Source organism: Sciurus vulgaris, assembly GCF_902686455.1.
Source record: "Sciurus vulgaris genome assembly, chromosome: 3".
NCBI lineage: Eukaryota > Metazoa > Chordata > Mammalia > Rodentia > Sciuridae > Sciurus > Sciurus vulgaris.
Genome location: NC_136463.1, coordinates 107,653,513 through 107,678,482, shown reverse-complemented (window position 1 = coordinate 107,678,482; position 24,970 = coordinate 107,653,513). Strand labels below are relative to the sequence as shown.

General features: G+C 39.7%; 2 protein-coding genes across 5 annotated transcripts in view; one reads left to right on the top strand and one right to left on the bottom strand.

The window, feature by feature from the left end:
* Positions 1 to 12,966, top strand: part of LOC306657358 (uncharacterized protein) — a 28,071-nt gene extending 15,105 nt beyond the window's left edge. For 2 of the 4 annotated variants that reach the window (XM_079133294.1, XM_079133295.1), the window contains exons 3-5: positions 4,930 to 5,092; positions 7,999 to 8,135; positions 12,684 to 12,966. In XM_079133294.1, coding sequence (XP_078989420.1) covers positions 4,930 to 5,092; positions 7,999 to 8,135; positions 12,684 to 12,718 — 335 coding nt within the window. In that variant the 3' untranslated portion in view covers positions 12,719 to 12,966. Of the gene's footprint in view, positions 1 to 606; positions 664 to 4,929; positions 5,093 to 7,998; positions 8,136 to 12,683 lie in introns of all 4 variants that reach the window. The other 2 variants (XR_013762767.1, XR_013762766.1) reach the window with 2 other exon arrangements.
* FMNL2 (formin like 2) overlaps positions 1 to 24,970 on the bottom strand; it is a 289,840-nt gene that overhangs the window by 17,127 nt on the left and 247,743 nt on the right. Inside the window, 10 exon segments of the mRNA XM_079133275.1 lie at positions 1,675 to 1,877; positions 2,504 to 2,628; positions 8,245 to 8,347; positions 8,350 to 8,438; positions 8,441 to 8,449; positions 8,764 to 9,076; positions 10,735 to 10,836; positions 12,973 to 13,122; positions 15,509 to 15,619; positions 19,805 to 19,879. Of these exon segments, the coding sequence (XP_078989401.1) occupies positions 1,675 to 1,877; positions 2,504 to 2,628; positions 8,245 to 8,347; positions 8,350 to 8,438; positions 8,441 to 8,449; positions 8,764 to 9,076; positions 10,735 to 10,836; positions 12,973 to 13,122; positions 15,509 to 15,619; positions 19,805 to 19,879 (1,280 nt within the window).

The window sequence follows — 24,970 nt, the reverse complement described above, 5'->3', positions numbered from 1 at the left end:
GAGCTATTTGCTTAGAGTCCTGGGGTGGCTCTAAGTCTCAGGAAGTCAAGAGCAAATGACAATAGGAGGAGGTAGAAACAAGGCCAAAGCATGGGATGGATAAGTGGTTCACAGCATGGTTTTTGTCAGCACTGTGAAGCACCATCAGTTAAAGAGGTTAACACTATACATATAATTACAGAATATCTGGTGAGTTCTGTAAAACATTTAAATTAAACCAATAGTCTGAGTATAGGCATGTGAATGCCTATACAATATGGTTATTTGGGTGTCCAAGGGGTCCTGGAACCTATTCTGCACAGGTACTGAGAGACAACTGTATGTTGAACTGACTGACCATGATCTTCTGAGGGTCAAAATACATACCTTGAAGGACATACATTCCTGAAAGGAATATCACATCTTTGTGTACATTTATGCTCAATTTGAACAAATGAAGTATTTTATTTTATAGACAATCTTTGCTTTGTTTTTTTTGTTTTGTTTTTCCTTTTTCAGTACTAGGGACTGAATCTGAGGCCTTGTGCATGCTAGGTATGGGATCTATCACAAAGCTATATCCCCAGTCATTTTTATTTTGATACAGGGTCTTGTTAAATTCCCCAGGATGGCTTTGAACTTGCAATCCTCCCAGCTCTGCTTTCTGAGTAGCTGCAATTACAGGTATGTGCCAACAAGCCTGACTGGACATTCACTGTTCAGCAACATAACAGAATTACATTTAATCATGACAAACAAGGTATATCAAGAAAAACATGCTATTTGCATGTACAAATATGCCACAATAAACCCACTATTCTGTATAATTAAAATGAACTAATAATAAAAAAGAAAACCCAGATTGCATACCAAGTCAAAGGCACTAGACTGTTCAATTATGACCCTGGCCAAAGACATGAAATCAGAGCAAATGATCTATTAGGATCGTGTTCTCCTATGATGGTGTCTAATCAAAATGTATACAGTACCAATTTGTGAAGAATTATTTCCTAAAACATTTAATAACATCATTATCATAGGCACAAGAAGAGTAGACAGATTCTTCCAACAGAGAAATAAACAAAATCAATGCCTTTTATGCAGTTCAAAAATTTAAAAAACAGAAAACTTTGTTTAAAATGTCCTGGAAGTGCTAAGAGTAACCAAATTCACATTCCTATTGTAAGGAATTAAAATATGCATCTGTATCATATTTGCATCTGGCATTGAACTACATCATTCCACAAATGCCATCAAATTTGTATTCAACAAATCTGGATAAAATTCAGATACTCCAGAGAAAACTGACATTTCTCCCTTCTCTTAACATCTGCAACACTCAGCTCAACTTTCCTTTTATAAGCACTGCTGTAGGCCTATATAAGAAAGCAGACCAAGACAATAAATGATGTCACATTCCAGATGTTATTCTTCTAAAACAATTAATTACTCATTCAAACACAGCACTCCCTCAGGGAACTTCTGGTCCACCTCTTGAGTGTTAGCATCTTACTCAACTCTGCAGAGGGACATGTAATAAGCGGAATCTTCTAAGTGCAGACATCATGAATGGCTCCATTATCTTAGATCTTGTTCCACTACTGAAGTATCTCTGTCATCTACTAATTTATAACTTATTTTCATTTTTATTCTAAACTTAGTAGGATATAACTTTCTAGAATGCCCCAAACTTACACATGAATTGCTTTACATATTTCATCGGCAGTTTTTCCAGCTTTCCTTAAAGTTATGGCAAGGTTTTTGGCTCTATTTGCTTCTAGTAATGTCACTTTGTTTGATCCCTTCTGTGTTATCTTCTGCTTGCTTGAAGAAAGATCAATAGCAGGACCTTGTGCCTTTGTCTTGAATATTTCCTCAAATTCATCTACATTTAAATCCTGGGATAGAGAAGGATAACATTGGAAAACTGGATTATACTTAAAAATAAATTCATACAGCCACCATCTAGAGAGTTACTTAAACAAAGACCTTATTTTCTTATTAATTACCTGTCTTTGGCCATGGCTACCTCTGTTTTTCCTTTTTTTGTTGGAGAGCAACTTCTAACACGGAGATAAAAGTGACTATCCAAAGTACACTACTAATTCCAAACAGCCAATTCAACTGCTTTCAATAATGAGCTTGCATAGACAGCTGCCACAGACTAAAACTAGTCATCAAACCAGGTAGCGAGTATGAGAATTGAGTCCTTAATCTAGTTCAGTAAAGGGTTTTTATGCCCTTTTATGAATTAAAGGATGGGACAGTGACAGATACATATTTTTGTGGCATACACTGAAGTTACTCAAAACTACATTTTTATTGCACTTTAATTTTTAAACAGTATTAGAACTGCCTTATAAAATAGAATCTGTTATTCTCTGATAGCATAAAAGTATCTACTACTTCTTTAAATCAAGGCACTTAAAACACCACACTTTAAACCTACAGATTCATAGACCGCTCATTTTAGCTTTGTTCCACAGAGAGCACCCCTCGAGCTTCTAACCAATGAGAACATTACCTCCAGAATTCGCTCGTCATCAATTTCATTGAAGACTGTGCCATTGATCTGATTGGGCTTCAGAGCAACCCAGTTAAACACTGGCATTCTGAACTTTGTCTTGATGGGCTTCTTAATTTTCACAGCTAAAGATGTCAAAGAGAACGAAATTAACATCCAAGACTCCATAGACCTCAGAAGTGATCAGACAACAGTTTCTGCAGATGACACTGTAACACTGGAGGAAGGCTAGCAAGAGGCACCCAAAGATCTTGTTTCTTGTTTTGGCCTTGTGCAGTATAGATAAGAGCTCCACCACTAAGTCACATCCACAGCCTTTTTAAAAAAAAAAAAAAATTATTATTACTTTATTATTTTGAGATAAGATCTTGCTAAGTTTTCTGGACTGGCCTCAAATTTGTGATTTTCCTTCCTCAGTTTCTCGAGTAACTGGTAGTGTGTGTGTGTGTGTGTGTGTGTGTGTGTGTGTGTGTGTGTACGCCATCTTGCCCAGTACAAGTTCTTTTAAATGTGGAAAAGATCACACATGACCTTGGCCAGAACCATTTGAGGATTCATTTGGTTGACTGACACAACACTGTCTTAAAAGCTGTCTTTAGGGCCAAGATTTTGCTTTTTATTTCTGTTCAGGAAACTGGATTGTTGCTTTATAGTTATGGTATTAGGACAATCTTAAAACAATGTGCTAGAGAAAGCAAAAATTATTATTAGCAGAGAGGACAAATCCTATCAAATTCTAACATCCTAAATTCTGGCTTCTAGAATGTATATTTATGAACAAACCTTAAAGGATGATGAGAGACTGCAAGTAGTGGCTGTCTGAACCACAAGGAACGTGCATAACACACCAATAAAGCTGGCTTTCAGTCAGGGTGATATATTCCTGTGGGTGACTTCAGTAAGGGAGATCATACTGTCTGCTGAGTTATTTCAAAAGACAAAGGGCCATGAATGGCCTAAATCAGAAAATGTTTAAGAAGACAGAAGGGGTACTTTGAAATCACAAAACTGCATTACTGCTCAGGAATGGCCACAGCCCTTTCTCTCTTTTTAAGTTCTCACGAGGAGTCAGCTGTTCACTAGGTGTTGTCAATGAAGTCTCTCAATTGAGAGGCTGTAGATTCTCTTTTAGGGACTAAAGGTAAGTGGAAACTACTCTCACTTTGAGGAAATGAGCTAAAGGTAATCCATTCAAAATGCTTTTTATTAATTCTACATCATAAAGATGTCTTCCTACACTACTTAGCTGTAGGCATTCATCTGCACCACTCTGTGGCCCAAGGTGAGCTTCACTGTTTGCTATTATTACCAAGGGAAGGAAGGAGAACTTCAGCACCACAGTGCAGAACAAAATAAAAGCCAAACACACCTGAGTGTTTACTGGTTGTCTACCTGTCTGTCTCAGTTGATGTTTACTAAACACGGGAGACTGGTGGTGCCTCTCATTCCTCCAGAGTTATGAAGGCCATAGAAAGAGCAGGAACGTCATCTGATAAATCCACACAGAAGCATGCAGGAACACAGAGACACAGCTTCTGCCAAACCAGGACTTCCCACCATCAGACAGGGCACCCTCACCCCCAGGTGTGTCAGATTCCTCCTCAGACTTTGCTCGTGTCCACGCTACCCACGAAAACAGGATCCTCTATGGGACACAGGAGTAGATCCTCCTCTAGGTCACCACTTCAGCAACATGGGCAGAAGGGGCGCACTGGGGAGGGGACATGGGCGAGGGGCAGTGCCGGCTCCTCTCAAAGGGAGACAACAGGCTGGTGCCATTTGCTTCCTACCTTCCCTCCACAGACACTACAGGCTTAGGACGCTTGCTAAAAGTTATTTCATTTGCAGCCTCCCTTCTTGAAACTCTTTAGCAAAATTAAGAACGTGTCTGAGATCAGAACACAGGTACAAAAAGTCTGGGGCAAGGGGGCTCAGTGCTAGAGTGCTTGCCTGGCATATGTAAGGCACTGGGTTTGATCCTCAGCACCACATAAAAATAAACAAATTAAACAAAGGTATCATGTCCATCTACAACTAAAAAAAGAAAAGAAAAGAAAAGAGAAAAAGGCAGGTCTGGGGCAAGTTTTTCTGACTCCAGCAACAGGGTTGGGGAAGAGCAGGAGGGTGTACAAGTGACCATGATACACACCGCATCCCCGGGCTCAGACCAAAGAAACTGGCTCCGAATGGGTGGATACTTCACAAAGTGAGCCACGGGACCAGGAGAGGGCACTGGAAAAGGGTACCCAGTAGCTTCTCTTTGTTCTCCATGTTTCCTTAGAATAAATCTAAAATTCTTTTAGAATCTAAGCCTGGGACCCAACTATGAAAATTAAAAAGAGAAGAACATTCCTTTTCTCAGAGGGAAAGGAATGTGGCATATGAATCCAGGATTCCTGCCTAAAGGACAATCATATCTTCTACAGGTTCAACTGAAATGTGTGGGCAGACCTGGAGTAACAGTCAGCCAACACCCAGACTTCCCCGCAGACGCAATGTCAAAATGCAATGGGTCAAAGTAAGATGGAGTGAAAAGATGTCAAGGCAGTGCGACCAACAGGAACACATAGCAGATACTCAACACACTCGGTGAGGAGCAACCTACAGAAAAGCTTGATTGGCCCATCTTTTGTGGAAGCAGAGAGAGCAGAGAAAAAAAAAAAAAAAATTAGATATGGTTAGAGTCAGTGGCTCAGTGGTTCAAGCACTCTCAGCATAGAATTTCATGCTTCTTGGACACACTTCACAAGGTAGCACAGAGCCAAAAATTCATTTCCATTCAGGCCTGCTTTGAAGACTTACTTATTATTTGTGTGTGTGTGTGTGTGTGTGTGTGTGTGTGTGTGTTTTAAGCACTTTAAGAAGAGGGAAAGAAAATGTTTATTTCATTGCAGTGGTCCCAAACAGCCGTATTGAACTATGTCCAGTATTTCATAGGATTTGAACAATTTAATAAAAACATGACTGCATGACCAATGTGATCCTACAATATGAACAATCAGAAAAATGAGAAATTATACTCCATGTATGATTTGTCAAAATGTTATAAAAAATGTATTCTATTGTCATGTACAACTAATCAGAACAAATTTTAATTTTTTAAAAAAATCATCTAAGACCCAAATGCTCATTGAGAGGATGCAAGCACATCTTCCCAAAGATAGCAAAGGTCACAGACTGCCCAGCAGTCCATCACAGGTGACCTACCCCCCCCCCCCCCCAGGAAAGGGAGCTGGACTGCTCCATCATAGCCTTGAGGAAGTAAGCCTTACATTTCAAATGCATATTTCACACTACTAATATCTTCTTTATAAAATCAAAAGAAAACTCTCAACAAGAGATGAACTATGTGAACCTCCTCTTGGTTCCATGTTGTGACTACCAAGAACAGACTGCCCACTGAAGAGATAAGAGATTCTGTCACTTGTGGATCTAGAGGTCCCAGTGACATCACAGGTCTCTGACTACATGGGAGCCTGGGCATCAGCTCAGCTCTGTCCTAGGTCTTGGGACAACTGATGTTTGTCTGGCCTCTTGGTTCCAGAGACAGAGATACTGAACACACTGGCAAAACATCCCACAAACTGGCTTCAGTCTTCAGTCACTACCGAAACAAAAGATGAAATGTAAAGAAGATTAAAGGCTTTGCAGAAAATGCCCAATCTCAAGATATCAAAGACTCATGAGGATCTTGTAATCCTTACATCTTGTAAGATGGGCTGTCTCTTGTAATCACTGAACGATAGTTATGGAACTACAGAGAAGTTACTTCAATCCCACTTATAGTCCTGTGGGCATAAGATATTATGGGGACAACTTTCAACTGTGGTAATCCTGAAGGCAGCAGCTGGTTTTCAGCTGAGCACAGAGTTCTAGGCCTTAAAGTTGAAGCAGTCAAAAGAACCAACTAGTTTTAAAAATGAAGTAGTATAAAGTACCCAGGCAAAAACAGGAAATTTTAAAATAATAATAACAACCAGACAGGACATGCTTCTTCAGAAGGAAGCCCTGGACCCACAAACTTCAGCCTCTGGCTGTCACCTGCCAAGGCAGATCTGAATTCTGTGTTAGGGTGCAGGTGAATGGAAGTGGATGCTGAATCACACATTAGCTTTTGCCAGGAAGAAAGAAGCAGTTCCAAATGAGACATCACGGCAGACACATCTCACAGTGAGTGCTCCTTGGGAGCTATAAGGAAAGCTAATCAGGGAGCCCAGGTGCACAGGACAATTAGGGGTTTCCACACTCAATCACTGAGAACAGCCTGGTGATGGAATGGATTCCCAGGGCTTGTTATGAGGTTTATTTACATTCCACAATCCAACAGTTCCACGAAGACTCTTCCAACTTTTCTCTTCAGAAGCAATAAAAAGTCTAGAAGAAAGTGGTAGATGGGGAGGATCTTGAAGGGTAGAAATAAACCACCAATTTACTATGAACATCACTCTGAATGACATTTTGCTTGAGTTCTTGACAGTTTTATAGAGGTCAGGGTGGAAGTAAAATCATGGCTCTGAAGTGGAACAAATTTGGTAAGAGCAGCTTTCAGGTGTTGCAAGGGCTCCAGTCACTAGAATGAATTAGCCCCAGTCACTGGCTGGGAAAGCTGCTGGTGGCACCCTTGAAGGGATGAAGAATAGGAAATCTTTGTTTTTGGGGGTGGGGAGGTGGTACTAGGGATTGAACTCAGGGGCATTTGAACACTGAGCCACATGCCCAGCCCTATTTTGTATTTTGTTTAGAGACAGAGTCTCACTGCGTTGCTCAGCACCTCACTTTTGCTGAGGCTGCCTCTGAACTCTTGATCCTCCTGCCTCAGCCTCACGAGGAGAATAGGAATCTCTATAGCCAAGACTGTCTTTCAGACCTCAGGCAAAAGTCTCTGAAAACTATTGCAGCCTTAGAAGTGGAGGCTGTTAGAGCAGCAGTTCATAGTAAAGAGGAGAATTCACCAACACACTAGAGTGAATGAGGAAGCAGCTAGCCAACAACACAGGATGGCAACCACAGAGCAGTCCCAAATGACTGGGAAACTGTAGCATTACAGAAAGAATAAAAATTAATTTACAGGAGTCAAGAATAAAAACTTATATCATCATTAGAGCAACTCCCTCCTCTCACTGGCCAGACCCAGTTATTTCTGGTGAAGTAGGTGCTACACTCCATCTCCTGGTTAGCAGGAGGACAGCAAGAGTTACTCTGTGGAAGCCTTTCAAGGCACTTCTGTTGAAAGCACTTCCCCTTGAAGTTTTAATCTGCTTCTGCAAATTCTGATCTCCTCAAATGCTCAGAAGACACATGTGGAAGCCTGTCAGGCAATTATACATAAAGGCATTTTCCTATTTTATATGTGACATTTCAAATACCTTTAAAAAAAAATTAGGCCCAGAAGCACTCAGTCTTTCCTTTAACCACTACAAGTGTCTAAGAAGTATTTGCTGAACTAATAAAAAGGCACTGGTCCTCATGAAGGTAAGTTGTCCGCCTTCTTTCAGTGGCAGGTGGGAAGATGAGGTGAGAGAGCAGAACCTCCTGCTAAGGATGAATGTGACAAAGGCCACACAGAGGCCAATGCTACCCATGTCTGATAATTTCGGCTACACTAGCAGGAACGTTCTTATACTAAAAGGAGGTACATGTCATTGCAAAAGACCTGGTCTTTGAAAAAATGGCTTTACTCTCTGGAGGTGGACAAATGAGCACTTCTTACATGAATGTCCTGCTTTTAATTCCGTGCTTACCTGCTAGTCCTGAGTTGAAAACCACTGTGGGTGAAGATGTTCCAGGCAGTGGGGGTGCTGAGGGAGGAGGGGGTGGTGGCAGAGGAGGAGCTGGCACAGCTCTGCTGCGGCAGGACCTGGGAGAGGAGGAGGTGGGGGCGGGGGAGGCGGTGGGGGTGGCGGTGGCGGAGGCGGAGGCATAGGTGGTGTTACTGGCCATTTTGCACTAGAAGGAAAGAAAACCAATTGACTTTGAAAACAGAAATGGTCTTCCTGCAACATGTTGCATATACAGACAATATAAAAAACACTTAAAAGGATAAAGGATTGCTTTCAAAAGCCATAAAACTTATTTATCAACAAATGGGGGAAATACTTTAATGTAAGTGGAATGATGCCTTAATCTCAAAGCATAAATAGTTCTTAAAATCAGTAAAAGAACATGCCAACAAAAGCAAAGGACAAAAAGGGATAACTGGTAAAAGAAGAAACACAGATGACCTGATAGTGTACACTTAGTCCTCCTACATGGCTTCTTACCTGCTTCAGGTGTGTCTGATGATGAAGGTATTGGCGGGGGAGGAGATGGCAAAGGTCCTGAGGAGACAGCCCCCGAAACTGGTCCCACATAGTTACCCACTCCCACATCTGACCCCATGGACATTGTGCCAGAAGCTACAACTGGCAATATAGCAATGTCCCCATCCCCTTTCTTCTGAATTTTTATGGTCCCTTGTTTCTCCAGTTCATGAATCTTTTTTTCCAGGGTGGACTGTCTTTGAATGGCTTCTTCTTTTTCTTTGACCATTTTTCTTAACGTGTGAACTTGAGTATTTGCATCTTTGTAAATTTCCTGCAAAAGAGTTCATGGTCAAGAATTTGTCTCCAAAGGATATTCACATTTATGACCATTGGATTGGCAAACTGAGGATAAAGGAATTAACTAAAAGAGAAAAAAGGACACTAATATAAATAAAATTCTATGAAACCAGAACCTATAGGGTCCCACTAATTATGAATTATACTGCTGACACATGCAATATACTCCAGCAACTGATATGATTAATGAAGTTCTTTCCATTTCATAAATCCTGCTGCTAACTCAATTTTCCAAGCAGGTAGAAAGGAAGAGAGCAGAGATGACTTTTAACTCCCAGAAGCTGACTGTGAAGTGTCCTGGGACACGCTGGTGCAGCATGTTTTCCTTTCACTAATTTTCAGATCCATTTGTAACTCCGAGGTACACATATCAGCTTACCATAAACAAAGGGCCCTAAATCAGACTTGGACAGAAGTCTGACTAGGATTAAAAATCCGCAAAGCATGGATTAACCTATTCATGAGTAACCGAGGGCTGACTATTCTTGAATAGGTTTCTCTGGTCCTCATAATGCCCCCTTGACCAATCTCAGGACAGCAATTGTTGTGACATTTTCCCTTGGTAATGCAGTTAAGAAAACAGGCCAGAGCTTCCCTCCACTAATTGCTATTTCTGTCTAGCTTTTAGCAGAAAACAAAGAAGTTAGAATTTTCAATTCAAAGGCTGCCCTGGTCCCTTTTTAGGGGGCCACAGAGGTTCCGGTGAAAGGAGTTTTATGGAATTGAACTCACTTGCTGGGCCTTTCACATGTGCTCTCTCTTACCACAAACCTCCGGCAGGCAGGGAAACATTCTTCACACCCTGTCTATTATTAATAATCTAAAAGTCTGAACTTTGAATTGAGTCCATATGCTACATCTTTGTCTCGATGGTGTGCCAGAAAATAAATTTCCAAGAGTTAACCAAAGGACATGTCAGAATATCAGGCAACACACACAGACATGATAACCATCACATAAAATGTGCCGCTGCATTAAATGTGGTGTAAAGGCAAGCCATTTGCCCCAGCGCCCTCCAGGCACGTTAGTGCTTTTATGTTCCGCACAATTCCAAGCACACAGATGGCACGCCATAAATACCTGACATGTACGGTAAAACAACACTAAGGCCAAATCAAATAACTGGGATTATCTGATAATAAAATGAATTGGGTTTTGCTTTTTCCTTTTTTTTTCTGGGTGAATGTCATTAGGTCTAGCCTGAGCTGTGATTCACAGTTTCTATAGCAACCACCAAACCCAGTTTTGAGTAGAGGCAAAGTAAAGGAATTCAATGAAGTCCAAGCCCTAGTAAAAATAAATAAGTGACATGAATTAAATCCATGCTATGTTTTTATTTCCAACCAAATGGGTGAGCCACAGAATCAACCCAGTCTCCTCCAGATGGAAAAACACTGTTGCTCCCAAAATCTGTGATAAGGAAATCCTGAGCCTCCAATACGTGAGTGCACACACGTGTATACAGACCCTGACTACGTGAACTTTCCATTTAAGGATCACATCTGAAATGGTCCTAATAAACCTGCTGCATCAATGCATTCCTCTGAAAAATGCACCACGTGTTCAACCAGCCCAAGGCTGGAGCACACTGGCTGCCACTCCCACCTGGGGGACTGTCATCAGCACACTTACTCGGACAACATCCAGTTCCTTGTTCCTCTGCATGAGCTGCTTTTCCAGTTCTACGATCTTGGACATGGCTTCATTCTCTGTGTCTTGTAGTTTCTCAGATAACTGTAAAATGTTGAAAAGAAAACTGTCACGACATAGGATCATTCAGACCAGGTCTTTAGTCCTCAGAAAGTGTAGCTCTAAGATGATTTGGGGGCTTTCAGAGTCTCAAATGTGTTACACAAATTGTTTTTTGGAAATGTCTGTATTTATAATATGGTTCTGAAAACACATTTGTTTCTACTAAGAATAATTTACACAAGATCATTAATGAAAACCCATATGGGACTCCTTAGTGTTTAAATATACAGTGTCTCCCTCCATTCCTTTGGAGCTAGCAAGGGTTGAGAACAGAAAGGTAAGGGAAGAGAGTCACCTCCCATCCCCAAGAAAAGAATATCAGACAACAGCTTTTGAAAATTGTTGATCCAGCTGGAAAAAAGGCACTACTGTTTGTTTCAACCCAAAATATTCAAATACTAGAAGCTATTTGGAGAGGCAGTTCAAATAAAGGTGGCCTACTACTAAAGTAATTTTGCTATGGTCAGGTGAGGGAGGGAGGGAGGGAAAGAGGTGGAGAGAGGAATTGGGGGTGCGAAGGGAGAGAGGGAGAGAGGGGGAGAGGGGGGGGGAGAGAGAGAGAGAGAGAGAGAGAGAGAGAGAGAGAGAGAGAGAGAGAGAGAGAGAGAGAGAAGCACATAAGTCATGTATTAAAAAGCTGCTTTCTGCACATGGCTATATGATTGAGCAATTTCTGATTTCTTACATCTCACTGAAAATAATCATAAGTAAAGGCAATCAGAAAGGCAACAGAAAGAAGAGTGGAGATTTACACCAATCAGGCTCAGAACAAAATACTAATCTTTGAAGGGGAGAGATATTGGGCCTGTAAACTGTATGGCAGATGCCAACTAGGTCACTGTAGTACTTAGAAAGGGAGAGTATTGGGCTCAGCAAGTTGTTTTAATCACAAGCCACGGAGATGCTCATTTTCAAAGTAATGATAAAAAGCAAAGGAAATTACACACATATATAGTACTTTAAAAAGAAAACGTGGGAGCTGGGGTTGTGGATCAGTGGTAGAGTGCTTGCCTGACATGTGTGAGGCACTCGGTTCAATTCTCAGTACCACATACAAATAAATGAATAAAATAAAGGTCAAAAAAAAATTTTTTTTTAAATGTGGGAAGAAATATGTGTTCAAAGGGCAAAATAATGTTCCTCCAAATGGAGACAATTCATTTCATACAAAGAATCTGGTTCAAATTTCTTGGTTTCTCTGTTTGTTCTTGTAATATTTGAAGTATGTGTTTAAAGAATGAACAAATGAACAACCTCTGAAGACCTTTAGACTCTTATTCTACTTGGTCTGTAGCAGAAGGATCACAAGTTCAAGGCCAGTCCCAGCAACTTAGTGAGAGCCTGTCTCAAAATAAAACTAAAAAGATCTGGGGCTGTAGCTGAGTGGTAAAATGTCCCTGATCAATTCCCAGTACTTCAAAAAAAAAACAAAAAAAAGTATGTGTGTGTGTGTGTGTGTGTGTGTGTGTGTGTGTGTATGATATATATATATATATATATATATATATATATATATATCATAGAAAATCAGATCCCTGCCATCAGATTCATGCCCTAATATAGAGTTGACATTATATTGAGATGACAGTCTTCTTCAGCAAAGAAGATATTTGAGAGACATTTTCATGAAAATGTCTAATTGCTAAAATGAAACTATTGAGAATATGAGTAATGTAAGACAGGAAGATGCAGATCAGCATCAAGAGACACTAGTTAATTCTCTCCATGGGATGGTGTCGACATTTTGAGAAGAAGGTAGCTTATGTTCAGAAAATAATTCTTCATCTCATGCCAAATTTCCATTATTTCATTCCCCTCTAATCCCTTAGGTAATGCCAGCAATTCAACCCTCCTGTGCCTGTAAATTGTCAGGACAAGCAATTTTGCAGTTCTGAAAGGTAAGCCAGTTGAGGCAAAACAAGGGGTTCCACTTTGCTTTCAGTAACAGACCTGCCTTCTTTGAAAGAACCCAGAATGGCTTATGACAGTTCTCTCACCCAGTCACAGCTCATTTCTAAGACTACATCTTTTAAGTTATTGCCATAAAGGTGGATGTTAGTTTTATTTTGCACCCAAATGAAACATGAGCAAATTTTCCCTTTTCAGAGATGTAGTTACATGAGAGATGTTTTCTTCCAGTTCTTCCACCCTCTCCAAAGCTGCATTCTTGGTTTCTGCATCTTCCAGCAGAGCTCCTACGTCAAACACGTTGTCCAGGTAAGCCTGAATCTGTACCTGCAGCTTGTCACTCTCTGTGTGTTTCAGCTTCTAAAAACCAGAATTTGAGAGGTGATGGTAGCTTATCTTTGGAAACAGAACATACTTACCCAATAGTCTACAAAGTTTGTTTCTTCCCAAAATCCAGCCTTTTCCAAAAGGGTTTTAATATATCAACCTCCTTAAGAGAATTATAAAGTGACTACTTAAGGCAGGATCAGATTTGTTTCTGCTGAATACCTCTCAGATATTTACTTGCATGTGTAAATATTTAATATAGTTAATATACATACATATAAATATAAATATGTAAAAATTACATATTTACATACTCCATTTCCTCCCCCAATCCTTCCTACTCCAGGTAGTTATACTCTAATCTAAAACACTTTGATACATGTGAAATCAAGAAAACAGAAAAACTGGAAGTAGCTTTGAAAGGGAACAGTCATAAACAACATGAAACTTAAAGGGGTGTCTGGGTAGTAGAGAAGATTGCCTTGGGTGCCATCTTGCCTGGACAGTGATGGTGGCTCTGGGTGGGGGACAGTTATGCAGGAGGTGGGCTGGACATTAGCCTTGGGTTTATTTTACTGCAAATTTCTAGAGCTCACTCTTCATAAGTGCTTCCCTAAGGCAGGGCCCCCCATCAATAGCTCAGGGCTTCCAAAGCAAGATCAGAAAGCTTTCCCCAGTTCACTGTACCCCCAACCAGGGATCCTAAAGGAATTCAGCTACCACTAAGATAAACTAGCCTCTAAGATGGCCAAATAAATCAATGAATCTCCTCTATAAGAAATATGAACTATGAATTTTCCAGAGGATAAATGAATGGCTAGAATAATATCTTGCACATGGATAATGTCAATGGCATTTCTAAAGGAATCGAAGACTACATGCAAAGCTGCTTCCGTAAACTAATATAGTATTTATATGTTATGTATTCATCATATTACTCTTCTAACTACCTCCATCTATTAGAGAGCAGAACCAACATTCTTAAAAAGTTAAAGAAATAGAGAATTTTGATAAAATCTAAAAATTTTAGGAGGAATTCCACTTTATATAAATTCTGCGGAAAATGGATTTTCTGCTAAGGTATAACCTACAATTTAACTTGTTCTGAAGAGAGTATGTTTTATCTTAATTTAGGGCAAAGACCAAAACAAAAAATGGTGAAGAAGCTTCTTGGGATTTTTCACAAGATTCAGAATGAATAATAGGTATTCACAGATAGTTTACCAACCTGTACAAAGCTAAACCCAGAACACCAGTAGGAATTTATGTGCCCAATTTTTGTTCAAATACCATTGTTCTCAGAGCATATAAGGAAAGAGGATAGATAAACCTCAATATCAAAGCATAAAAAATTCCTTTCCATACAATACTCCAACAATGACATCAATGGGTCTTTAAATATATAGAAAAATACTTCCAACAAATCCTTAATGGAAATCTATCATGCCTCTCCCTGAGTGCAGTCTTTAGACAACATTAGGTCAGTCTACTCCAGGGTAGCCTGACTGCTCTGGTAAGCAAGGACTCAGGTCAAGAGTAAACCATCTCTGTGATTCTGCCTCCCAGCACTGTTAGAAGACAGTGTTTGAAATCCGAAGTTCATCCTAATGAAGATGAGTAGCTAAACACTGCAGGTTTAGGGAAGAGCTCCTATCATCTCTATAGCTAGAAATAGCCTTGAAAGTGAGGTCAGCAATTCCTGCCCTACCCTTCTAAATTCAACTGGACCATTCCTGTGTGGAAAGAAAAACAAAACTGCCAAGGAATCAAAGCATATGCTTTGTACACATAGATTCTCACATCCACTTATGATTTGCACATGAACTTTCAGTTTCTTAACAGAAGAACTTCAGGAACTGGCTGAGCACTTCTGCAAGGAAACCTGGAAAAGAGAAACTAAACACCCTTCTCCCAAGTCCCGAAAGTGGAACTTCTAAAGCCACAAATACTTGAAGCAGAAATTAATAGCTTCGGGAGGAAGTCTCTAGTTTTCATTTCCTCATTATTTATGGTCTAGGCCTTTACTCTTCACTCTACAGCAGTCTTGGTTTGATTTTCCCTGCCTAGCTGGGGCCCCCAGAGCAACCAAGAATGCAAACTGTGCAGCAGATGCAATGAGACTTGACCCAGACTTGTACTCAAAAACACAGGCAAGCTGCAGCCGGACTGCAAGAGGCCATCTGACTTCTGAATTAAAAGGCTGCTGGCACAAGACTGCAGAGGTCCCAGAAGGTCTGCAAGAATCCAGCTTCTTTAGCAGATTGCATCACTTGGACTGGTTCCCTTTAACCAGCATGACAGTAGTTGACTACACAGAGCTTTAAGCATTCTTTAGCCACTATAGAAGTGCACCATTGAGGGAGGGGGTAAGTAATAAATCAATTCTTACACTGAAGCTAAAGGTTATAGCTATACTCACATCCAAGTATTCATCCAGGCCTAATTTGGTGAATTCATACTGGAGGTGAACTCTAAAGTTCATATCTTCTACTGAATGGACAACGATATTAATAAACTGCATAGAGGCCACCTGAAACGAAATTGCCAAGGGATTAGACAGATTTTAAACTATTTTCTCATTGGATCATAAGCATATGCTTTTAATACACAAATTAGGCTCACTGACTGATTTCCAAGTCCTCCATTTCACAGGGTCTTTAATAACATTTTACAATGTTTTTAATTTAAAAAGTCATAGAGTTACCACAATAAGATACCACTTCACAGCCACTAGGATGACTAATAATAAAACAGAAATACAGTAACAAGGGTTGGCGCAGATATTGAAAAACATGAAATCTTCATTCCTTGCTAGGGGAAACATAAAAGGATGCAGCCACTTTGCAAAGTGTGACAGTTCCTCAAAATGTCAAAGTTATCATGTGACTCACGTAGCTAAGAGAAACACAAACAGGTCCACATAAAAATTTATACATGAATGGTTCACAGCAGCATTACTTGTAACTAAATGGGGAGAACCCAATGTCCATCAACAAAATGTGGTATGTCTATACAATGGTATATTGTACAACAATAAAAAGGAATGAAATAACTGATACATGGTAGAACATGGACAAATCCGAATATATCATAGTAAATGAAAAGAGCCAGTAAAAAAAAGATCACAGAAGAGTTGGGCGTGTAACTCAGTGCAGGGTGCTTGCCTAGCATGATGAGGTCCAGGGTTCAAACCCCAACACAAAACACACATGGTATGATTCCATTCATTTAAAATACCCAGAATAGGCTTCCCCATACACATAGAAATTAGATGGGTGGTTTCCTCAGGTTGGAGGTGAGGTAAATAGGAAGTTACTGTTGATGGGCACAGAGAGTCTTTTGGGGGTGACAAAATGTTCTAAATTAAATCGTGGTGATGGTTACACAACCTGTGAATATACTGAATACATACTGAACTATACTTTCAATGGTACTATACTTTCAATGGTAATGTGGAGGTTACGATAACTGTATTTCAGTAAACCTGTTCTTAAAAAGTCATTTAGTTGTGGTGGAGTTGTGGCCCAGTGGTAGAGCACTTGCCTCACATACGTGGGGCACTGGGTTCAATCCCAAGCACTGCATAAATAAATTTTTAAAAACGGTATTATGTCCATCTACAACTAAAAAAAATTTTTTTGGAAGTCATATAGGTATACAGAGCAAATCAAATAAATTAGTACAGGTATATATAGCACACAAAATATGAAAACTATTGCAAAAAACATCATTTAAATCACGTATAACCTTCACCATAAGGTAATTGCTTCTTAACATTCTCTCTGAAGTCTACCACCAGAACAGTAGCAGAGCTTTGGCCTATCTTTCTATGCAATCACCTTGTTTCTACTACTTATGGTGGAAATATCTTGCTCACACTTTCCCTCAAAGGCAATGACCCCACAGAAGCTCCAGGAAGAAGGTAAAACGATTGAGGGACCAGGTTCATAATCACCAATCTCTTCCCCAAGACCAGTTCCCTTTAGCTTTTTAAAAACTGTTTTTACTGAGTTAAGAGTCTTCTGTGACAAGGGGACTCTACTGCAATTTACCAAAAAATTATTTCAAGGTCTATGGTTAAATGAACTTAAGAAAAGACATCTTGCCAATTTTTTGTTTTATTTTCTCCACAAAAATACAGAAAAAGGTCTTAAACTATATAAAAAGTTTTTATGTTGTACAATGTGGGGAGTATGTTGTTTGGGAGATTGGGCAATGAAACTACATTCCCAATTCATCAAAATCCTCATTTTCTGGAGGGAAAATGTGGTTGGATTCTGGCATCTTCTCATTTCTCTTCTGAAAATAGATCTGAATGCTGAGTTTTATAATATACCTAAGAGACAACTATTTTTAGGTGATGCATGAATCCAGCAATAGTGCTTGGGGTTTGTTTTGGAGGTTTTTGTACTAGGGATTAGAACCCAGGGACACTTACCACTAAGCCACATCCCCAGCCCTTTTTACTATTACTTTTTTTTTTTTTTTTTGATACAGGGTCTTGCCAAGTTGCTTCGGGTCTCGTTAAGTTACTAAAGCCGGCCTTCAACTTGTGATTCTCCTGCCTCAGTCTCTCAAGTCACTGGGATTACAGGTGTACACCACAGTGCCCAGCACTTCTTGCAGCCTGTCAAGAAGGTACCTTGCCTATGTGCATATGAGTAAGTGAACTGACAGGAACTGGGCTCTAATCCATAACACAATGGTATAGATGTTTTGTTGTTATTTTTAGATATACGTAACAGCTGAATATATTTTGACATATTATACATACATGGAGTATAACTTTCCATTCTTGGGGTTGTACATGATGCGGAGTTACCCTGGCCATGTATTCATATATGAACACAGGAAATTATGTCCAATTCATTCTACTGTCTTTCCTATTCCATCCACCCTCCCTTTCTTTCATTCCCCTTTGTCTAATTCAATGAACTTTATCCCCACCCCCATTATTGTGTGTTAGCATCTGAATATCAGAGACAACATTCAGCCTGTGATTTTATTGGGATTGTTTTATTTCACTTAGCATGATAGTCTCAAATTCCATCCATTTATCAGCAAGTATCATAATTTCATTCTTCTTTATGGCTGAGTAATATTCCATTGTGTACGTATACCACATTTTCTTTATCTATTCATCTGTTAAAGGGCACCCAGGTTAAATATTGTGAATTGAGCTGCTATGAACATCGATGTAGCTGGGTATAGAAGTTTTAATGGACTTATGATTTCAGCAAATTCGAATAACAAAGAGGTTCAGCAGTCATCATAAATAAGTAAGATGGGGTCATATGTAACACAATAAAGAGTAGTGTAGATTGTGACACACTGGAGATGATATCTTTAAAGGAACAGTGGCCTAATGTTATCACGCATTTTTAATTTTCAAAAAAAAAAAATCCAACATCTATCATTACGTTCAACAAGCCTGTAGCATGATTCAGCCTGGGGCCTCCAATCTGCAATGCCAGCTCTAATCAAACAAGTTAGTTCCCCCTAACATGGGACAGAAAAGAAACTGGTAATGTAAGCCAAGGCACAGACCTCATTACATATTCATTACCAGTGCCAGCATTAGCCTGAACTTCTCTAGAAAATCCTAACAAGAATTTAAAAGTACACCTTGTCTCACATATATGTTTTGCATTTTCAAAAGCAAATAACATGTGTTATGGAAAAGAACAGTTTCTCTATAAAGGATTTCATCTTCTCACTGATTTTGGAAGGAGATGAAGGCTAATGGTGCATATAAAACTCGAGGTCCCAGAAAAAAAAATTTTCACATAAAAGGGTTAGAAATCTGCAAGAATCTGTTCTACACTTTATAGTCACTAAAACAATTAAAAATAAAACTTTACATGGCATCCTAAGCATAGGCTTTGCAATATAAGAACTGTTTGGAATACCTGCTCCAAGCTGGAAGTGAACTGGTAGATTAAACTCAGTTAAGGATCTCCTGGGTTCAGAAGCTCTCTAGAGCAACTGGATTGGGTCAAAGGCTACAGAGGTCGGTGCACTCAAGAGTATTATCTCAGGAAATCCTCTATGGTAAATCCCATCTCAGTCCAGGAATAAGACTTGGGTGTACGGATTCAGAAGTGCTGAAACGCATTTTGCTGTTCTTATCTGAGAACAACAGCACTGCTACGGAACCACACGTCCTGCATGTGATCGAGCCTGCTAAGGAGGTGTGCAACATGATTATGCCCTCACAGAACTACTGAAGAAGGAGAGAGATCCAAGGCGGAAAACTCACTGCAAAGCAGTCAGTTCTACAAAGCAGAGCACGCAGTTTTTGAGAATATAGGCTGGAGAAGGGCACTGACTGGAGTCTGCAAGAGTCACAATCATCAAGATTCCTTCCACCCCACGAGTATCATGTAGTACTACTGGTAGTTCAAGCTGGCGATCATAGGCATTTGCAGGTCTCAATTTCCTTCTCCCCAGCTGTGTGGCTTCCCCCTTTACTTGCTGTACAGAATCAGTACTTTAGGCCTTTACTAAGTGTGTTTCAAATGAATAAATCTGTAAATAAATACCACAAAGGGAAAATACAGATGAACAGGAACATTCTAGAAAGGATCTACATAGCATATTAAACTCAGTTTCCTGTCTGTCCTGTGAAACATGTGTGTGTATATGCATGCATATATTTAGGAAAAAAGTGCTAAATCTGAGTTTGCTTTATTAAACATAATATTAAGTAACTCACCATAAAATCTATGTTATTGTCTTCATTCCTGAAATGTTCCATCAATTTCTCAAAGCGCTGTTTTTCTCCGCAAACCTGAAACACATTTTTTTGTTGTCCATGTCACATTCCAAACATATGCATCCCCAAATTAGATACGGAAATTTCGGCATTAATAATTACTTCCAGAATGTCTTTGTTTTTCCTCTTTCTCTCTCATACACTATTTCTCTCCAAAGTTAGTGAACTCACAAATAGCCACAGGACACAGGACCAAAAGCTGATCCTTGGGTTTCTTTTGCATAGTCTCCTGATATTTCAAAATTCATATCAAATGTGCTTTTAATACATTGTTGTGTTTGCAGATCCACCGATATTTTAGCAGCATGCATTCAGAATCCCACACCCTAATTCACGGCAAAAAAAAAAGAAAAAAAAAAATGTGTGTGTGCGCATATGTACACACACACACACACAACAGCTTTCCTTTTTACCAAACTACTTTTAAGACAGCCATACTAAAATATTGAATAATTTGGTTTTTAAAGTCCTTGAAAGCAATTCGAAATTTTCATGTCTAACTGAATCAAATAATTTTAGTGCATAAATTACAACACAAAGGTAAAGCAGACACTTTGGGAAGCTATATTAACCCACTTAAGGTGAACACAGAAATTGGTAGTAATTCGTGGAGTAGCAGCCCCAAGGCCTGAAACATAAGCCGTCAGCCCAAATTAATGCTTTCATTGAACAGGTGAAATAAACAGATAAAACAGTGGGAACCCCAGAGCCCCAAGGTATTTTCACATACATGGAAATATATATTTAAATACATAGAGCTAAAATACAATGTCAAGGAAAGACTCTCCCAAATAATAGTCCCAAAATGAAAAGATGAACTCCAATTCTGTCACTGTCCTTGGCTTCAGAAAAATATTTACCTGAACCACCCATGGACTACAAGCTGACTTAGTAGAACACAGTTCCTGAGTCTGTATTTTGCAAATTAAATGTAGATTTCACAAGCTAAGCTCTAAATTTTCTGATTCCATTTATGATCTTAGAGATACCCAGGCAAGGCTAATCCTGAAGAATTCTTCTAACATGGTAGTTCACAATGCTACAATGCATCCATTTAATAATCATGTTAAATTCCATGTGAACACATATATGTACTGATGAAAAGAAAGTTCCATGAAGGAGGAAATTTTGTCTATTTTATGTAGTGCTATATCTTCAACATTCAGATCAATGCTTAGCACATTGGGAATACGCAATAACATTTGTGAATTGTCCTGAATAGAAGACAAACACATAATTGTGTTAAGACTTCACAAAAAGGTGCCTTGGTTACTACTAGTCTCTATGGTGTTTTAGAGTGAAGAAAGAACCACTGGACCACGTGGACAGGTGCCAGCACAATAGTGATGGCTCCTGGGTGTCAAGCCTACACTGGGAACGTTGAGGAAATAGCCTCCAACCTCTGAGGGTCTTCGAGTCTTAAAGACCGAATTTTTCCAACAAAATGAGAACACAGTTTTAAAGAATTTTGTTGATAACTCTCCCTTTCTTTACACCTGCCTTACGCAAAAATCGTTTCAAGAGGCCGAGGAACAATGCATGAGCCAGAAAGGAGGATGAAGAGCTGGCTTTGGAAGGGAGAATTTAATGCCTCTGAAAAACTCTGCTTGTCCAATTCCACTCTAGTCTGACTGACGTCCTGAGGGGGTGGGGTGACATGGGCATGCTTGATTTTAAAAGCACTATTTTTTATTTTGATGCTCCAGGAAAGCCAAGGATGAGAGATCTAAGGGGATACCATGTTCTTACCCTGCACTCAGCCAAACCCTCTGGTGAATATGTGGCAAATTCCTGGAAATAAAACATTGCCAAATATAATGAGGCATTCTAGGCCCGCTCTCTAGTATGATATCAGCTACGTCTATATCCTAAAGGACAAGCACCCCTGCTTGCAAAGAGGGCCCAGTGGTTGAAAAATGACAAGGCTTGACTCAGAAAGGGTCGGAATCAGAACTGCTACTTTCTTTAAGCACACACCCCCCAAAAGAACTTGATTCTCAGGAAAATGACTGGCTTCAATCTCGTGTTGGGAGGTTGGCAATGGCAGAAAAAGAAAAGGAAGAAAGGCCCTCTTGGATCTGGAGACAGATACCAGCTCTTCTGAGAAGCAGAGCGTGATTAACGTTCTGTTGAGCAAATGGGCATTCACTACTTTAGAAAAGGCAAGAGCCACCCAATGAACAATGATAACAGACACAATTTCAAGAGAATAAAACCCTTCAAATTAAAAAATGTTAGAAAGTTGGAAAGTGCCTTGAATAATCTGATGTCTTATTCTTATGAATAAAACTAGCTCTCAGACAGATCAAATATCCCTAATCTGATAAAAGGTCAACAGAGTGGCAGAACCAAGACCAGAATCAGTCCCCAATACCCACCTGATGATCCCACTCCCACATAGCCCAGAATGCTCAGACCAACATATTCCATCTAAGAGAATATTTATACCCTCACAGAATTATCTGAGACAAGAGACTATATATATATATATATATATATATATATATATATATAAATATATATTTTATATATATATATATATAAAATATTATTAAAGGTCACAACCCTTGCATCACACACATAATACTTGACATCTGTGCACCAGAATCTTCCACAAACTTCTAAACACAGCAGACTTCTGGGGTCCAAACTGCAAATGTACTGAATGACAGTCTTCACAGATGGGATTAGGAACCTGGGTTTTTAAAAAGAACTCATTTTGGAAACTAGTGACTAGTAGAATATTAGACTGTCTAATCCCTCAGCCATTTTGAGTACTAATTGTAAGACCAGTTGTGAATAGCTAGATAATTACCTTTCCACTTCATCCAGCTGAGCAACACAAAGAAGCATACACTACTACATCTGAGTATCATAGGAATGTAACACTACACAGCCACCCGGTCCCATTTCTGCCCTCACAGTCCCTAACCCCCATCTGTGTTGGAGTTTAAAGCTGCAAAGAAGGACAGTTGTATTAGGAAGGACCCCACAGAGGTGGGCAGGACAGAAATTAGTATACTGACCCTGAACAGCTATAATAACTAACAGGGTAACTCACAAACAATCAAGGATTGCATCCAAGGTGTTAGAGTAAATGAATTTAACATAACTGAGGAAAGTGTGGGTGGACAATAAAACAAATTATACATTGCCAGTTAATAAAAAGAGATGACATCAAATCAAGAACAACGACAGATTAATTTCTTGATGGGTAAATATCCCCCAAATCAAAGTGGCTTGGTAGGCAGGAATGAAATAGATATTAAGAAGAGTTCTCGCTATATGTGTTTCTTTACAAATCCCTCATTCTGTCAACAGACAAATCCATGCTGAGAACACGTGTGTCATGAAACAGAGAAATACTTTTCATCTTCAAAAGGAAGGGGCTTAAATATCTTTCTCTTTATAGTTACTATAAACTTAGTGAAAAATAATTCAAATACACAAAAGTACAGACTGCCAACACAGGTGCCAGGTGTAGGAAACCTTGGAAGAATCTGAGTGACTCAATGTACAAACCAGAACGACCCCTCCCACCAGCTCCAGCAAACCTCTCTACACAAAGGTTGAGACTGCCTTGTTTCCATCCCCAGCTAATGGGGTTATTCTCTGACATTGCTCCCTAGGAACAGTCTGGGTTCCAGAGGCCCCCTTCATTTCTAAGGAAAGGAAACATGCAAACCAGATTCACATTTGTCTCTATGGCTCTAACAATCATTAAACAAGTGTAGACTAAAACCCCACAGGAAATGGGAAGATATGTTTGGGAAGTTGGTAAAAGTTGTGTCCCACATCAAAGGAAAGTTGTCTTCCTTCATACTGCTCACATCTGGACCACCCCACATGCTTGGTTAAAATGGGACCATCATGGTTGAATGAACATACCCATTCTCTCCTTTGAACTGGCCTTGTTTTAGAAAATTGGTGGGAATAAAGACACTGATTTTCGGAATCTACACATGGGCCTTCATGAGAATACTCTCAAGAGCTTCATCAAAATGAAATCAAAACAAAGCCAGAAGCACATACATTACTGCACGTTAAGTATTACTACATGCAGCTTCCATCTGCTAACAAAGGCTGAACAATACATAATGAGAAAACTTTGAAATAAACAAGTCAGATTTCCACAGCTCAAATTCGTCATTGACTTTTAAATTCTCTGTTATTTCTCATTACCCCCATCAGCTTTACCATCAATTTCCCAAATCCATAACCAGGAGCCACTGGAGTAGGTGGGGTGGAGAGCAAGTTTAAGAGCAACAGTGACACCCAGCAGAGCCAAGCAGACCGGAAAGGAGGCCCTTTGTTGACTGCCCTCCTCTTTCAGAACTTAGTTTTCCAACAGTAACAGGCCAGCCTACCAGAAATTCAGTAAACCAACAGGCAAAAGCATATGTTCTACTGTAAACAAAGAGGCAGCTTCATTGCAAATCACTTATGTACCAGTCGCATGTGAATAAACTGACCAACCTCGACTAACACTGTAGAAATGAAAATACCAGGCTCCAATCCAGTTCCACAGACTTCAGTCTGCCAACAGTCACTGCCCTGCCCATCCCCAGCATAACTGCCCCTTTAAGCTCTCACACTATAGAAGTGAGGGGCGAGGAGGGCAGAAAGGGACTATGTGGCATAATAAGTGGGATCATAAGACACAGGTTTCAAGTCAAAGTTCCGTCACTACCCTGCTGCTAGCTTGGACAACTCCCTGGACTTCATTTTCACATATGCCATTCTGAGACACAGTGATTCTATGTTGCCCAGACTGGCCTCAAATTTGAAATCCTCCTGCCTCAGTCTCCCAAGTAGCTGGTATTGTACACATGTATAATGTGTATAATATAATAACCAGGCTCCACATTCATTATCTTGAGAATCTTAGATTGAAATGCCAATTTTCAAGTTATGCTTTAAAAGCCATAAGTGTCACAGGGGAACTAAGGGTGAAGAAGTTGTAAGGACTACAGAGGTTCAATGGACTCCAAAAGTAAAGGCATGGCCAGGAAGGGAAATCCCCAATAAGCAATGTTCTTGAGATGTCTCCTCTCACTTACCCAAAATTGACTAATTCTACTGAGTTGTCTGGTAAGATTTCTTGGG